We start from the raw sequence: 17,843 nt of genomic DNA, 5'->3' as shown, positions 1-17,843 counted from the left end.
TCCAGCTTCAGTAATTTTAAAACTTTCACAAATGTGGTTAATTCCACCTCCCTCATCTTGTTTTCGAAGTTCCTTGCTTCTCCTTCATGATGTGCAGGGCTCTACATTTTCACAGAATTAGCTAATTAAAACTGACTTTTATTCAGTCTTCTACCTCATCCCCTGCAACTTGCTACAAACTAGTCCTCGTCCATGTGATGAACACAGTCTCAGTGCAAGGCCAGCAGCAAAACACTGCTGCAGCTACTGCTGCTGTGCCATCCATAGGACACTGCACTAGTGCTTAGCAATGACCTTTTTCTGTGTACATCAAGCAAACTGACTTCTGGATGCTCTGGCCATACCCATCGCTGTGATGCTTCTATCTGTTTGCTGAGGAGGGGAAGATTTCTGAATAGGAATCCATGGCAGAAGATTGTGCCTCTGCTTTTCAAGAGAAGAGCAAAGAGAAGGCATTTCCATGCTGCTGCAGCATGCCCAAGCATCTGGTAATTAAGGTAGTAAAGAAAACTGACTGCACTGCTGTTTGTACACACACTAAGGTACTGAATGCAGTAAGGGATGCAGCAGGATACTGCATGCTGGCAGATGTTTTATTTCTCCTCAGCACTGGCAAGCGGTTGCCACAATGCTGCCATGTCATGCAGCCACTCCTCAGGACCATGATATTCTTGAGACAAAATTAAGTGTGCCTTTAAGTCCTGTCCCTCTTGAGGACTTGTTTTTAGGGATTGGCATGGGGCCTCAGCCAGCTCAGTCCTTCAGCTTCCCTGGTGCTAACTTAGAGACAGGTAACCCTGCAGCACGTGTGTGCCCAGGCTTCAAGATGCTCCATTTAAAAAGAAGGCAGGGAATTAATCCTCTCCTACACTTGTCAATGGTACACATCCTGCCCCTCCCTCCTCAGCCCATCTTCTCCCAAATGGAAGCACACAAGTTTTGGGTCTGAGTATGTGCTTCAAGAACTGCTCAAGTGAACTTCCCTCAATAATCAGATCTATCTCCAGATATAAAGGCTTAAAGGATCTAGGTTTAAGTGAAACCATCTTTAAATACAATCAACAATAAATCAAGCAGACCAGCAGAGACTGGGAATTTCCCACAACTCCACCAATGCCCAGTCAGAAGGGCAGCAGTGCAAAACTCATTACTCATTTTTGCATTCATTAATGTTTGAATGACTAAGGTACTGAAATGCATTGCAGATGGAACATTAATTTTATGGTAATGGTAATGAATTCAAATTCAGAAATCAACCTTTTCCTTGCACCATTGTAGAAATACTTAGCATTTACTATATATATTTTATATCTTCAAAGTACTTTAAATTTGTAATGAAGTATGAAATGCCTAGGAGAACTACCTAAAGTTGCATATCCCTGTGGTGGAGAGGAAGGAACCAAGGCAAAGAAAAAGGTTAAGTGATTATCTGAGGCCAAAAAATTAGGCAGTAGAAAGAAGAATGGGGATTAGGCTTCAAATACTTGCAATTTTCAGCTCCCAAAACATATGCTCTCAAAACAGCCCTAAAGAATTCAATTTGTGCATACACTTCCACTACAGTAAACACAAATACACTTGGGCACCCAATACCACTGACACAGAGGTTCACAGAGGTGAAAGAGTTTAATGAAGAACATTTTCCTAAGTAATATAATATGGCAAAGAAGAGCAAAACAATAGCATCATCTGATTAGTACCAAACATGCTGTTATCTTAATACTTCCCAAAAGATAAACACTTATCACTTATATCACTTATATAACACAAGTGATGTGACAGTAAGACTCTGCTATCATACTCTTTTTGCAGTGTCCCATGCATAAAAGTTTTCCCTGTCTAGTCATGGTGGAATGCAACTCTGACAGGCAGGAGGGGCAAAGGAAGGGTGAAAAGAATTATCAAGGGAAAATTTTAGGCTTCCTCCTTAAAGACTAGGAAAGCATGGCTGAGGAAATAAAGTAACTGTAAGACTGATCATAGAAATCATACGCTTTCTAGGGAGAGGAAAGTGGCAGAAAAGAATACCTGGACAGCACACACAGGAGGAGCAGGAGCCAGGGTGGAAGGCAGTGCAGATGTATTCATGACAGCTCAATGAGTTTCACTCAATGGCATCTTAGGAGATGTTAAAGATTTACCTAAATTAGGAGTAATTATCCTTGAAAAGTCATGGAAGAAACTAAAGGACCAAAGAAGTACTAAAAGGGTATTTAAGGTGGGGGAAAAGGAAGGTTCAGAAAGTTGCAGCCAGCCTAACTGCAGGGACCAGTAAGTGACTAGAAATGTTTAAAAATCCAGCAACCATCAAGGGGTGGTTCTCATGAGCTTCTGACATTGCTCCTGGCCATCTGAAATAAACACTCAGGAATATATGTATGCATGTGTATATTTACATCTACGCATACATTATTGAGAATAACAAAGAAGAAGTGTAATATTGCCTGCCATGTGCTACCAAGACAGCTTCTATGTGCCAGGAAAAATTCAAGATGCTCATAAGGAGGTTCTTCAAAATTAAGTTCTTCAGTATGAATCATCTCAGATCAAATTTCTTTCCTGTGCTGGAAAACTGGTCAATTAAATCAGCATCAGCAAGGAGAAGTACAGCAAGGCTTGGACACTGTGTGATTCCTGATGCAGCATGTTTCGAGAATGATTATTGGTATTTAAGCACAAATGGACTGAACATGTTGAGGCAATCTGCAAGGACCTGCTCCATGCTGTGGCTTGGAGGTGTGCCAGTGCTCTCTAAGGAGGATCCAGAAGTGAGGGACTTCTCAGAATGGGGTAAGAAGTGAAAACAGACCTGATGAGCTACAGATCAGTCAGATGAAATTTAGTAGGATTACACAGAGAAATAAAATGGCAAATAAATTATCAATGTGATTTAGGTTGGGGGAGGTCAAAAAAGATCTGAAAGTTTCAGTATACTTCAAAGTAGATAGAGCAGTCTTTCAGAAGAATAAGGATATGAATCACAGGATAATTCATGCTACAAGGAAGCTCAGGAAAGCTCCACTCCAACTCCAGCTCAAAGCAGGAGCAAGTGTGAGATGAGACCAGATTGCTCAGGGCTCCATCCTGTCAGGTCTTGAAAACCTCAAGGACAGAGACTGGACAGACTCTGTGAACAACCTGTCCCCTTGCTTGCCTATCCACATGGGGAGAAAGTTCCTTGTGGTGTCCAGAGTCCCTCTTTTAGTTTTTGTACCCAAAGCCACGTTTTCTCCAGCCAGCCCTGGTTGTGCAGACTCCTTGGAGGGCAACTGCTTCATCTCCCAACCATCTGAATGGTGGCCCTCTGCTGAATTTTCTTTCTCCTATATAAAAACCCTCAGGTATTTAATAAAAATAGATGCTGCATCCCTGAATGTTCTCAAAGCTCTGGGAAGAGCTTACCTTACTAGCAGAAATAATTGCAAATTCTCCTTCAGAAAAAAATCTTCAGAGATAAAGAGTGAAATTTGAAAATTGTGTTTATTTTAGCAAAGCAGAAACTTGAAATATCACTTCTTATTAGTAGAATTACACGTTTTGCATTGGTGTATTTCTTCTGCTTCTCCTGAAAATACTTCACATGAAAATTTCCAGGCAACAACAGGCCCCCTTGGACTGGCTGTCTTGCAGAAGTGGGTGATAGGTGTGAGCTCCTTCTCATTGACAATACCCCTTCTGCTAGTGCTGCCAGCTTTCAGTGTACCCCAACCTCTTAGCCTTGCAGAGAGGATATAAACTTCTGCACAAACACCAATGAAGATTATGGGACCATAGGTATCTAGCTTTCTGAAAAAAAATACCCCCAAACAACAAAAAAGCTCTTTCAGAAAAGCACCTCAAAGTCTAAATACAGCTTTCTTCCAGCAGATCAAAAATGTAAATGTTAAATATCAAAATTCAGTTTTCATACAATCTTTTCAATGTAAACCTTCTAGTTCAAGAGACTGAGTGTGAAATATGGTGAATTATGAAGAACATTAATTAACTTTTCTTGGTGTAGTATTTATGACTAAAGTTTGGATTGTTAATATTAAACATAATAGCAGCTTCCTTAATTTGATTTGCTGAAGCATCTTGTAGATATGACCCACCTCACATAAATTCAGTTCTAAAATGTTAGCTTCTGTAACATTGTTGAAAAAATTCTCTCTCTCTATTCAGGCAGAAATTAAGTATATTTCTTATAATGTCTTTAACAGTGTACTTGTCCATTGCCCAGAGAGGTGTTGGATACCCCATCCCTGGAAGTGTTCAAGGCCGGGCTGGATGGGGCTTTGAGAAAGCTGCTCTAGTGGGAGGCGTCCGTGCTCAGAGCAGGGAGGTTAGAACAAGATGATCCAACCCAGTGGTGGTTCTATGATTCTATGAAACACATAATTCTCAAGGGATCTATGGATGAAAACGAGCTGAAATGTACAGATCAAGATACAGCCACCTATGGTGTTTGTATCTATGTGAATTACAAATACAACTGCCAGCAATAGATTTAGTTAAGCATTTTTCTTTTGGTGTTAAATTGAAGGTCTTCACAGTTCAGTCATCTTTCCATATTAAAAATATAATGCACCTAAAATATGAGCCTTAGAGCATTTTTTTTGGATTTGACTTTTTTTTTTAGATAGCTGTCTATTTATCCTCACAACATAAACTATTTTGTGCTTATAAAAAATGGAAATAAGTAGCCAGAGAAGTAACAAGATAATGAATCTATTCAACCATATATTTGTATTTATTGCTTCATAAATCTACTAGTAAAGAATTCTATTATTTCATGAGTAATTTCAACCATTGATAAAAAATCCTTCCTCATTGCTTCTTAGATAATCTCATTTTACACACCAGTATTCTCTTAGGCGTATTTTTTCCTCATTCATAGTAATCTTTAAATCCTTCAAAAACAGAGAAGATGGGAAAACAAACATGAAACAAAAAATTAAAAAATTTTGTACTGTGATGGTTTAAGGTTACAAAACTAAATATGACTTTTTTATTTTTGGCTCCTTCAAACTTTCTATGTCATCTTACTCAACCTGCAACATCTGTGTATATCAGCTTTCCTAGTTGAAAAATGGAAAATATGATTTAAAATCACAGCCCCACAGTGCACTGGAAATATAAACACATTAGTATCTGTGAAGTATTTGGAAGACATTGCTGAGTTGAAGGTATTATTTCAGAAAGAAGCAAAAAGATTTCACAATTTTAATATAAACCTGCCTTTGCTAATTCTGTTTTTTGCTTTTATGACATTTCTCCTCTTCTGTTGGTAAAGGATCTGTTGTACTAAATCCATTTAAATGATTGTCCCCTGCATATCAATCCTAACCCAGCAATGAATTATTGTATCTTAGAAAATAATGCTAAATGGCAAAATCCCAACAATCAGGACAGATTTACTTCACACTTACTGTGCAGTCATTACAATGACCTTGCATTTAAACTATCTTGCATTTTAGGGAAAAAAAAAATTAAAAAAATAATTAAAAAAAATAGCAAGAGATCTCAGACTGAAGCACCTAGAAAGCCTTTCAAAATTAAGTCTGAGTTCAGCAACTCTGTGAATGAACTTCTCCTGTCAGCCTTTGTGAATAAGTTTTTCAAGTCTCTCAGATACTAAGAGTTCCTCCTTCCATCACAGCTCTCCGGGGTACCCCCATATGGGTCATGACCAGGTTTATCCTGCTAGAGAGCTGACTCTGACCCACTCCCAGTTTGTCCTCCCAGAGGCAGACACAGGCTGGGGCTGTCCCCAGAGCCCCAGCGAGGCTCCTGCCCATTTCCTCCCCAAAGGACAGAGCTCTCCTGGCTCGGGCTGTGCCGCAGCCTCAGCACCATGGGGAAGGTGTGTGACAGCATCGGGGGAAGCCTGTCCCAGCTCTCCTCCTGCAAGGGCTGCCATGGCCAGGGGTGCTTCCTGCACCTCCCTGCATTCCTGCCACGGGAAAGATGTTTTTGGCCCTCACTCCTGGCTCAGGGCAGGGTGCAGAGCTTGGTGCACCACGGCAAGAGGTCTGATGGACCAGAGTGGCTAAGAGCACCATCTGCCACTGGCTGGCACAATAAATAGCCACTGCCTCGGGGCTGGCAGTCTGGAATATGCTTCCAGCTAGTACCTAAAGCTTCTCTCCGGCCTGGAGAATTGCAAATCCTAAAAAGGCTACATTTTAACTGATGTCTCTTAATGAACTTGGCTGTGATTCCTTTCAACCTCCAAAGTTCTTCCCTGCAACTATTTCAGGGGTGAATGAAGAGCCCAATCCCTTCAATTGGACTCCTCCTCCTACCGATTTTGGTTCCAAAGTACTCAAGCTTTGCCTGCATGATTTGAGTTCTATTTTAAAGGTTCAGGCAATCTTAAGAACAACCTCAGCTATTTTAAACTACGTTAATTTGATCATACTAACCTACAGTTTGCAGGCTCAAAATTCAACATCCACAGCTAATGATGACTCAGACTACTCATTTCTTCCTAGATTTTTTTTGTCCTTTTTTTTTTTGGAAAACAAACCATCTCACAGCCTTCTGTATTACCATCTTGGCAGTTATGATTTATACAACCAGACATCACAGACTTTCGGAGCTGGATGATCAACCAGGGGGTTGGATGACCAAACCAATTCCATTGGGGAATCTAAATTGGTTAGACTCATTGTTTATTATTCGATTTTCCCCTTAGGTCACAAACAGTCTGCTAGGGAGCTGTAAATGAAGGTACACGCTGGCCTTGAGACAAAACCACCCACATTAAGTAAATTTAAATCAGTGCTTCCTCCAGGAAACAAAGAGTTGTATTACTTACAAGCAGATTTGATTACGGTTCAGAGAACTGTTTAAACACATCTAGCACATCAAAGGAAAACAGATTTAAGCTGCTGTGCTCATTGTTTAAGAAATACTCGTTGATTGATGCAAAGATCAACATGCTTGATGACTCCCTGTAACAGTTTTTATGGAAAACACAGGCCATTATAAAGATGGAAACATCCAGTTTCATCAAAAAATCTTCAGGATTTTAGATTTTGACTTAAGAGTAAGATATTTAAAAAATGTTAGAATAAGACTAAAATCAAATTCATTAAAGTAGTACAATAAATAAGTTCACAATACCATGTTGACCTCTCTTTACAAGGCCATAAAAACGCCCATTAATCTCATCATCAAGAACACACCTAAAACACTTCCAAAACGTCACAGCATCCAAGATGTCTTTATGCACATTTGTGGACAAGCATCCAGTAAACATGCAGATTCATACAGCAGCATGCAAACAGCCTAGCAAAGAAAGGGTTAAGACAAGAGAACATTCTCAAAGCAATTCAAATAATCCCTCTGGATCGTTCTGTATGCGAGAAGTATTCTATCTGGGAAGCTGGACTGGTATCAGTTTAGAAGTTGCTGCTGATCTGACACAAGCCAAAGGAACCAGCAAACTGCAAGGAGAAAGTTGCTAGATAAAAGAAAAACCCAAGAAACCCCACAACACTCAGAGCAGAAGGTCCATGTTAAGAATTATTTGGATCTCCTTTACTTTGCAGAAACAATTATTTCACTTTTAATTTCTAAGGGGCTTTGGGGGGAAAGGATGAAGGAAATATAGTTCGTTCTGGCAGAGCACACATTGCACAAAATGGATTTAAGAATCTATTTTTGGGCTAGAATGGTTGAAGAAATCCCTGATTAGCGTCTTAATGGGGTGAGTCCAATTTATTGAGAATGATCACCAGAGGGAGTCATTGACTTTCCCATTAAAGTCAAAGGGAATTTTACATACATCAGGAATGCAGAATTTGGGGGCAGAGCTGAAAAAGACTTCAAACAGATTGGAGTTCAGGGAACAACACAAACCACGGTTTTATGGATTTCATCTGAATCCATTTTCTCCTTTGGAGTCCCAAAGGATGACGGCTATATTCAGTGGTTAAAATTAGACAGAAGGCACTGAAATCATTCATTCAGTGGGTACACACTCCCACAACAACAACAGGGGGGAAAAAAAAACCCAACAAAAAAGCCCAAAAACACAAGTGAAAAAGAAACCCCAAGAAACCACCCACCCACCCATCACCTCAAAAAAATCCCAACAACAAAAAATATCTCCTAAGCACTAAATTGGTTCTACAGGAGTTTGGAGTGGTGTAAGTAATAACTGTTCCGTTTTCTCTTTGAACATGTAACATATCAGTCCTTCTGGAAATGCAGAATTCAACAGCACAAAGGAAATCTCCAAGTGTCATTTATGAGAGTATGTCATACCTCTTGGGAATATCAGTAAAAGAAAGGAGTGAAATGGAGTCAGAAAGAATTGTTAGCATAGGATTTTTTTGTTGGTTTTTTTTTTGTTTGTTTGTTTTTGGTTTTTTTGGGTTTTTTTTTGGTTTTTTTTGTCTTCAATACTAGTGACTGAAAGAGGTAGAGAGTATAGGGATTTGTGAACAGTGACTAAATGAACTAATTAGACAAACCAGTGAATTCAGCCACAAGCAAGTGTGCATTTTATGCTCAAACACCTAAATCTCACGACCTTCAAGAAATATTTTCATGTTAAAAACCTGTCTTTTCTTGGTGGACTTCAGCTGAACCTTATGCTTGCCACAGAAGCCCAGGAGCCTTTGGTTTGAAAGCAAGCTCATTCACTCAGCAACTTTCTCCTTAATTCTGTACAAGATTATATAGCAGAAAATTAGTTTTAAAAAGGGCAAGGTGACAGCCCCACCCAACCAAATGCAATTTCACTTCCCTAGAAATGTCCTCTGAACAAATGGAATTTAATTTGTTTCCGTGTTCCCAGGTAATGGCAGCACCTTGTTTTGTTTGTTTATTTAATTACTTCTTGTTCATGTAATTAGCTGACAGACTGCAGCCTTTTGTTCATTATAATACAGTTATTTGCATAGCTGTTTCCATTTTGAGGCTGAATTTTGGACAGAGGCTCTATTTTGGGTTGTGGCAGGCAGAGACACTGCTGGGAAGCCTCATGCAGGGAAGCATGCAGCAACCTGCTCCTTCGTGGAATGAGTTGCTCCAGGAACTGGCCTGGCTGCCCATCTGCTTCTGACAGTAAATCAAAGCCCTGTTTCCAGCATGCAGCATAAGACCTGGCTCTCTTTCATCGTCATAGGTATCACTGAAAACCAGTTGAGCTCATTCTAAACACCAACAGACTGTCCATGCATAATTTACTGCACTTTAGATTGAATGTTAGGAAAAATTTCCTCACTGAAGGGGTGGTCAGGCATTGGAGAGAGCTGTCCAGGGAACTGGTTCAATCATCACCCCTGGAACTGTTCAAAAAACATGTAGGTGTGGCTCTTTGGGACATGGTTTAGTGGTGGACGTGGTAGAGCTGAGTTAAGGGTAGAAGACCTTAAGGGTCTTTTCCATCCTACATTGTTCTATGGTTCTGTGGCATCACTCAATGTATGCTGAATTTAAAATTATCAGTACTCTTTCAGTGGTTGGGTGAAAAAAAATTAGAGATGAAGGCTACTTTAGGCTTTCTTTCATGAACAGTTTGATTTAACATCCAGTTGAGTCTATTGTTGTTCAAGTAATTTTTTGCAGAGTTAAATCTTTTTTTTTTTTAAATAATCAAAATATATTCCCAGATCACAGTTTTGCAGAATGCTGACCCTTCCCATTAATAAATGCAGCAGTCATCACCCTTCAAGTCCTCTGAATTTCCAGCAGTGAACTGATGCAATCTTAGTTTTATTATCTAGGCTGCTCAGAATTTCAGGAATCTGCACCTTATTACGAAAACGAGGGGCAGAGTTGGTGCTGGGGGCAGACTGCACACTCTGGTGCACAGAAGCCACCTTCACCTCATCCTCCATGCATCTAAACACTCACAAACCTCTACCTCTGAGGAGAAACCAACACATCAATTTACGCTATTTTGAAATACAGAGAGTTGGAAGAGACAGCTTGGAAAAATTGTCAACCTTTACCACTCAGCCTTCATGTACAACCCACTGCTCTGATCAGGATTACCCCTGTAACCAAAAGCAGTAAGGCCCAGCCTTTTAACGGCACCGGTTTTAGTCCTACCTGTGCCATCTGCCTCTCCAGCTTTGAGCGGGGAATATCATCAAAATAGTTTTCATTTCTTCTTCTCCTTGCATCGCCCTGCATGATAATGTGGGGAACGTCCAGGGAGCCACCAGTAGTGAAAGTGCTTTGGCTAAGTGATGGAGACAACTGGGGAGGAGTGTGGTTACCACTGGGTTCCTGGACAGAGAAAGAGAAATGCAGCATAAGAAGGACAGCATATTGCTGACTTCAAATCACACATTTAAAAGTGCATTTGACTTGCTCACACTAAAAAAAATTATGGAACAATTCCTTCAGTAGAGGTTATTGTGGATGAACTTTTGAGATTTGCTACCTGAAGTGCAGAGCCCACGTAGGAGGAAAAATAGTTCACTGATTACATGAACTAGTGGCATATTTCCTCCCCAAAACCTCCTTGTGTAATATATACTCTCTTCTAGAGATAAAACAGTGAGCTACTTCTTGTCAAGGCCCAAATAAAGCTATGATTTAGGATCAGCTATTTGTAAGATGAAATACATTCTCACCACTTCTGAGCAGCTGCTCTGAGCAGTGAAAATGATTTGAACACTAGCAACACCTCTTGCTGGAAAAAAGAAATGTGTGTCCATTTACACAGTATAGACATTTTGTTGCAATTTTTATATCAGGTTTTGCAGAACATCCATTTTAACTTGAAGCACCAGATATCAGACGCAAGCTAAATACCAATTCCTGGAATGCATGAAAGCATCAGAGTACAAATATTTCACCTGGCTTTCCTTGTTTCCTCTACTGAACTGTAACCTTGTATCAGTCAGTGTGAAAATACATAATACATATGTGATACATAAACACCACCTAATAAACAAACAAGTCCTCCTGGTATACATTTTACATTTTGTGGCCACCACACTGCCCACAGCCAGACATCGTGTGTATGTTTGGAAGCACCGGCTCCCACGCGCATGGCATCACTCGTTCAAGCAGCAGCTACAAACGTCGGTGTCCGGGTGCACCGCCGCACACTCTCCTGGAGCCCCATCAGCAGGAGCAGTGTGCTGTGCAGTGAGCAGGAGAACACTGGCACAGCAACCGGGTGGGAAATGTTCCTCCCTCGTGATGTAGGCTCCTGGGCAGCACGCAGCCAGGAGCACGTCTGCTCAGAGCAGGCCTCCTCTAAACCACCTCCTGCTACAATGCTCTAGTTCAACACCGAGCAGCAAGAGGGGACCTGAAGATGGTGCAGCAAGAAAAAACCTGATCCAGCGTGGAAGGTAAAAAAGTTCTGCTTTTTTATTTAAAAAGAGAATTAAAGTGGATGATTCATGCATTATTACATTGAAGTAAGCCCAGTTCTGAAAAGCATCAAGGTACTTTACTCCACGTTGTTAAGAAACAAGATCTGCTATAAGGAATCAGAGAGTTGTAATCTTTTCCAAATGGAAAGTTCAAGTCATAATAATGCCTGGTGTCAATATTTGATGTGTAGGAGTCTATGTGACATTATTCCTTGCAATCACAGTAATGGATTAGTATTTTTCATGTTGCCAATTTTTCATGTTGAAAATATAGCTCTAGCTCCTCAGTATTTTTTAATTAACTGGGATTTTTTTATTTTTTTTTTTTTAATTCTCTAGCTTTCCTATAATCTGAGACAAGCACTTGACATTTCCCAGGGCAAAGAAAAGAACGTTTTCCTCTCAGAAATAATATTTTCCCTCCTTCACAAAAATCCACCTACATTTGGTCCAGTTAAAAGCTTCTGAAAGTAGTCTGCACACACTCAGTAGGTTTGGTGAGGCATAATCTCTAAAATCCTCCCTCCCTGGACCTAACAACATGGTGTACACACCTCTGCTCTGAAAATAACCTGTGTATATGGGCAACAAACAAGATCCTCTTTAGTGAGTGCTACCTGCTGCTCCAGCCAGGTGGGTAACCTCTCTCTGCTCTGAATCAGGATTCACCCACTGCTGCAGGCTGATAGGGCCACCAGTGTATCCAAGTGACAGATGAACATAGAGATTCCAGCCCCCATCAAACTTTTCATATTTTATCAAAGTGCATATGAGGAGGAAATTCACTTGAGATCTATATTGGAAGATTGCTGGCAAGGCAATACAGGCAAGAAATACCAACTCAAGAAATAAAAGAATTACCGTGCCTCTGCATTATGGAACAGTATGTCATTGTATGATTTTATGCTATTTTCTCAAAGTTGTCCTTCACAGCACAGATGGATCTTCAACTGTGCAGAGTGTTGTCATCTACTCAGCACAGTGTTATCATTAGTTACCGTGTAGTCAGTATTTTATTCTTGCCTCGTTTCATGGCCCCAAACCTCTCTCCTAAACTCTTTTCAAATCCTGCTCTGAAGAGAGGATGATTAATATTGTCATAGTCATGATGCTCGTAAGCACTTTACTAATGCCAATCAATTAATTTTCACCACACCTGTGACTTCTGGCATTTTATAATCACTGCTTTATGTGGGTGACCTGAGACACACAGACAAAGGTTAGAAAGTGGCAGTCACTCTATTACAACATCTATGGCTCGATTTCCCAAGTGCTTGAATTCCAAACTCCACTTCTGTTGATCCAATTTTCAGCACTGTGTACACAGCACTTGTATAAATTAGACTCAAAACTCCAGTCAAATACTTAGCTTGTCAGTAACATACAATTAGTGACTGTTTAGGAAGCAATTAATTAAATAACTTGCCATGAATTATCCAAGTTTTTTGTGGCAAAAATAGGTGTAAGTCTATAGTTTCATAGGTACAGCTATTCCTTTAATCATGAGCCTCTATCCCATTCTTCCTTCATTCTTCTTCCTCACTCCATACCCACCTTCTCACTTTCTTAAACAAACCTGCAGACCAGGCAGGACACCCTTGCAGGTGCTACCATGGCCTCAGTACCACGCTACTGTTTGTCACCAGGTACTCATCTTGTGTTTCTACCTGGCTGTGGATGCAAGGACACATGACCTGCAGGGATGTCTGATCACATGTTTCACTCTCAAAATCTGCCTCATCTCCTCTCAGACCTGCTGCTCATGTACACCTTGAACCACATAGGTCAGGGCTGGAAGGAAGCTTAAGAGATCCTTCCCCAAGCTGCCTGGGCACACAGATGTTTGTCTAACCTTAAACCAGGAATTCTGTCCAGTGAACTAATTCTTGTGTTAAGATATCATTACTATTGCAACACTTTTTCTCCAAATTTTCTGCCAAAATTGTTGGTCCTTCAGCTTAAATTCCAGCCTCCAGTGCTGACTGGGTGAGGGAGGGCTCCCATGAAGAACATGGAAACTGTGCAATAATTAAAGTTTATCATGCACTCAAGGAAAGAAAGATTGCATAGGTAACCTGAGATCCAGCAATTTCTATACTCTTTTTATAGAAAAATACATTTGTATAGTGTGTGTATATACACATGTAATATATAACATATATATATTTGAATACTGTATATTTGAAATCAAAATAGTGTCTCCTTAGTACACAGTAACATACAACAGGGAATAACATATGTTGTGGATATTTTTAGATTTTGAAGAATTTTTGGTTTTCCTCAATATTTAACTTTTTACTTCAAAATATTATAAAAGCTAATACAAAAACAGTCAAAAAATATGAAGAATTAGCATTCTTTAGCTTGAGCTTGGGAACTTAAAAGCAAAAACTACCTTTTCTACTGATGTAGAGCAGCCTGATCTAGTGGAAAGTGCTCCTGTCCATGGCAAAGAGGGTTGAAACTTGATGATCTTTAAGGTCCCTTCTAATCCAAACTGTTCGGTGGTTCTATATAAATCAATCTTATAGCAGCAGCAGCAGCCAGCTTATTTAAGCCAATTTTCAAGATACAAATCATTGCAGACTACAAACTAAACACTATGTCTTTGTTTCATGTGAAATGGCATAGTAGCAGTTGATGGGAAAGAAAAACTTTATTCCAAATGCATGTCCTCCTCTTTAGGATTCCCTGTGAAGACTCCAATTCCAAGAGGTGATAAATGACATTTAGCACTGGCCCGCATCAGTAGCTCTAGCTGTGCAGCAGCAGACTACTTTTTATCATTTTGACTACAGATGGAGGACATCCAGCTTTCCCTTCCCTATTAACTGAGAATATACAGTCCTGACCAAGAATGTGGACTGTGGAAACTTTCCCAATTGCTGAGGAGGAATTAATTATCCAGTCCAGAGTACTGAAGGCATTCAGCAAAAAAGTCTGCCTTTTTATCTGTTTCTCTCCTTGGAGTGTTTTAACACCTGACATGCATCAGGAATCATTCACAAAATACATAAAAAATAAAATACAAGAAAAATATCCACACATTTCTGCAATGTGCCTTAGAGCACATTTCAGATTTGTCAGACCTTTTTAAATATGGCATTGGGAATAGGTTGAATTAAGGGGTCAGATCTAAAATGTCTGTATAGGGCATCTGAGAATAGGCAGGGTGAAAACAGGCTGGTCACAGAAATTTTAAGTACAATTAAAAATAAGCCCTCATTCTGTCTTTCTGTGTTTCTCTTTACACCAGGAAATTTAGCTTGGGAGCACAGATACTCTCTGACATTTTGAAATTTAATCCCAAACGAGATTCCTGTCAGAGATGCAGCCCCATGGAAATAATGAGAGCCAATCAAATGTAAAAGGTGTGACCTAAAATATCAAAATAAAAATGTTGCTATGAACTCTGTTGGAGAGAATGCAGTAGAAAGTGGCCATCAGACCACAACTTGATAAGTGCAGCAGACAACAAGTAAGCAAAGGCATTGGATTGGAGAAACCGAGTGAAGGTGGTGTAATGAGAGGAGATTAAATGTGGTCAAGTGTGGAAAAACCCAGGGACATTGCAACAAGGTTTCTGAAAGAGGGAATAAAAATGAAAATTAAAAACATGATGAAACTTTTGATATACAGAGACACCTTAATGGCATTTTTATCTCAACAATTTCAAGAGGTTCCCCTTAAAGAAACCCTAAAGCATATGTCTGAAAAGTAAGTGCAAACATTTGAAAAGCTGCATCCTGCAATATTGATCAGCTGGACTGGGACTCCTGTGGGCAAATGAAGATGTGCATCTTTTAAATCCCTGGTCCTGAGCTAGTTTCTTTAGCAAAGATAAGCTGGTACTTCTAAGATCCTCCTTATCTCATCCTAAGGCAGACATCTGAAACAGGTCACATGGATCACCCTGTAAAAATGTCAATATATTTCTGCTGGCCGGTCAGCCTAAGATGTTCATAATCTACAACTTTCAAGTAAGGTAAGTTGAACCCCACTCAAAGTAGCCATTGTTTTCATCTGAATGTTATGAAACCCTTGCTGACTTGTCAAGAAATGCAAACAAATTTTCATAGACTCACCCTGAGGGTTATTGACCGAGGTGGTTTCTGAGGAGGATCTTCGTGAAGCCTGTCTCCCAGAGATGCCAGAACACGCTTCCGGTGGCCAATCAAGCTAATTTTTAAGACCTGAAATAATATAAAAAATACATCATTAAAAGAGCACATGGCAACCATTACATGAAGATCCATTCAGACTGAAGACATTTTCTGTTTAAACCTTGTAACAAGTCAGTCCTCTAGACAGGCTGAGCAGACAGGGAGCTGTGCGAGGCAAACAATCAGCAGAGAAAATGAGAGGTGTGATAAGAGGAAAAACACTGTAAAATGAAGGAAGAAACTAGAGCATATATAGGTGTGGAAAACTGAAAAAAACAGGCTCAAACATGAGTAAAGAGGAGACAAAAATGAAATGAGAAGGCAGAAGAGCAGGAAGAAAAAAAGGGAAGGGGATGAGATGACTGGAGAAGGAAATACAAAGGTGCATACAAACAGTGAGTGATGAGGATTAAAGTGATTCACGGGATGGATGAGGAAAAGAGTGAGAAACAGCCAGTGAATGCTTAGAGGAGGCAAGAAGGGAAAAAAGAGATAGTACGAAGAGTAAATGTTACCACTTTTAAATCTATTCACCATGCCTTTCCCACTGCTACTAGAAAAGGGTTAAAACTGCAAAATTTGGCAGAGGAGGAGGGAATAGTTTCTCTCAAAGTGACCTTGCAGCTGGGAATCCTAAAATTGTTGGTGTGGGAAAACTCCATTTATTATGTCTGATGTTGTTCATCCTCTGCCTGTTTTGAGAAGTGGAAGTCCTGTGGAGAGATAACCCGCTCTCACAGACATGAGGGAAGCCTTGCATTATAGAGAGGCAGGAGCCCTCCCCTCCTGCCAGCTTGAATGGAGCCATGTCCCTGTCCCTCTGTCACCTGGTGTGGTTAGCAAGGTAATGAAATAAATCTACCCTTTGCATTTTGGCTGTGGTTTGAGGGTTGCCCTTGGTTACCTGTATGTGTAGATTCACACACGCAGGTAATCTCCAAATATGTCCTACAGTTGGTGCTATTATGTAGATTCATCCTTGTGTAAAAAACACTGGGTGGACAAATTTTACCCTGGAGTTGTATTACGCTTTTTATCAGACACAAAATCTCTGTTGCACAAAAACGTGTCCATCAGTGGATACATTCACACACCTCGTGCTTGTCCAAACTCCAAGAACACTGCCAAAAAGTTGCCCCAAATTTACAGCAACTACTCCTCATTTGTATTTCTGTGTGTCCCTACCTCATACAAAATCACCACTGCTCTCAGGAAAAGTGAGAGAGCAGAAGCAGTGAGTTGGAAATTTAAAGTATTAGTGGGAAAAATAACATATTTCAAAGCTATTCTTTAATGGCTTCAATGGCTGTAGTGGAAAGAGTGTATAGCAGCACTAATTGTAGCAGCAAAGCCTCTGCTCTGCAAACAGCAATGTCCTTACATAACTCCTCCAGACTGTACATGTGGTTTCATACTCCAGAGCTGCCGCCAATCCCTCTCAGAAAACAGTACTTCCCACTATATTTAGGACCACCGTGTGTCAACACCCTTCAGTTGAGAGGAAGTTCTTGCTCAACCTAGAAAAAGTAATAGTCCCCAAAAAGACCTGGAAATGCTACATTTTTAGTGAACAATTACCTCAGCTTAAGCGGTAGCACTGAGAGTTACAATTCATGAGAACATCATTATCCAAACCCCAGCAACTCCCCTGCTACATCTCTTGGATCCAACATCTCAAAATATGGTACAGGAACATGCTGTCATTATTCTGGTATCCATGCCTGTCCATCCATTATCCTGCCTATCCACGTGCACATGAATCCATCCACATTTCCTCTGTTAGACGTCTCTGTGCTGATACTGTTGAACATCAATAACCTCTTTTCTGCCTGCATCTCCAAAGTGATGGGCTATGACATCAAGCAGATGGAGGCCTTCCTCTGAGAGGCAGCTTACAGGGGTGTTGCAGACCCTGCAGCTCAGCAGGGAACGCAAGCTGCAGTCCCACAAAGCACCCTGCTATGTGCTATCCTTTCAGTCTAAATCTAGAGAAGCACGAGTGAAGCTGAGATAATGCAGCACACAGAGAAATGCCTGAGGCATGCAGGAGACTTAGTTATGTATTCAGTTTACACTGAGTGTTAAACAGAAGGGTGCACAGTTTATCTCTGTATTTAACTATATGAAACACGTGAATGAACTACAGCTGCTTTAAACATTACTCAAGTAATGCACTTCAGTGAACTTGCTTCTTTCATAATGCTTCCCCATCAACAAGATCATTTATCCAGAGATTTTTAAGCCAAGCTAAAGTTCTTTGGGTTGTTTCAAGGTCCTCAGCACTCTGACTGCCTTATTAGCTATATCAAACCACACAAAGCTATTCTCTTTGACTTCACAGGCAGAGAAA

The 17,843-nt window shown here is 40.3% G+C and overlaps 1 protein-coding gene across 16 annotated transcripts in view; it reads right to left on the bottom strand.

The window, feature by feature from the left end:
• Window positions 1-17,843, bottom strand: part of LOC131573653 (ankyrin repeat and sterile alpha motif domain-containing protein 1B-like) — a 409,781-nt gene that overhangs the window by 34,515 nt on the left and 357,423 nt on the right. For 8 of the 16 annotated variants that reach the window (XM_058827806.1, XM_058827807.1, XM_058827808.1 and 5 more), the window contains 2 exons: window positions 15,416-15,523; window positions 10,048-10,227 (listed from right to left, as the gene is read on the bottom strand). The exons of 3 other annotated variants lie outside the window; for them this stretch is intronic. In XM_058827806.1, the coding sequence (XP_058683789.1) occupies window positions 10,048-10,227; window positions 15,416-15,523 (288 nt within the window). The remainder of the gene's footprint in view (window positions 1-10,047; window positions 10,228-15,415; window positions 15,524-17,843) is intronic. 5 more of the 16 variants (XM_058827814.1, XM_058827815.1, XM_058827816.1 and 2 more) reach the window with 1 other exon arrangement.

The sequence above is a fragment of the Poecile atricapillus genome, chromosome Z (assembly GCF_030490865.1).
Source record: "Poecile atricapillus isolate bPoeAtr1 chromosome Z, bPoeAtr1.hap1, whole genome shotgun sequence".
NCBI classification, from domain to species: domain Eukaryota; kingdom Metazoa; phylum Chordata; class Aves; order Passeriformes; family Paridae; genus Poecile; species Poecile atricapillus.
The sequence above is the reverse complement of the archived record's forward strand: the minus strand, read 5'-3'. Positions and strand labels throughout refer to the sequence as shown.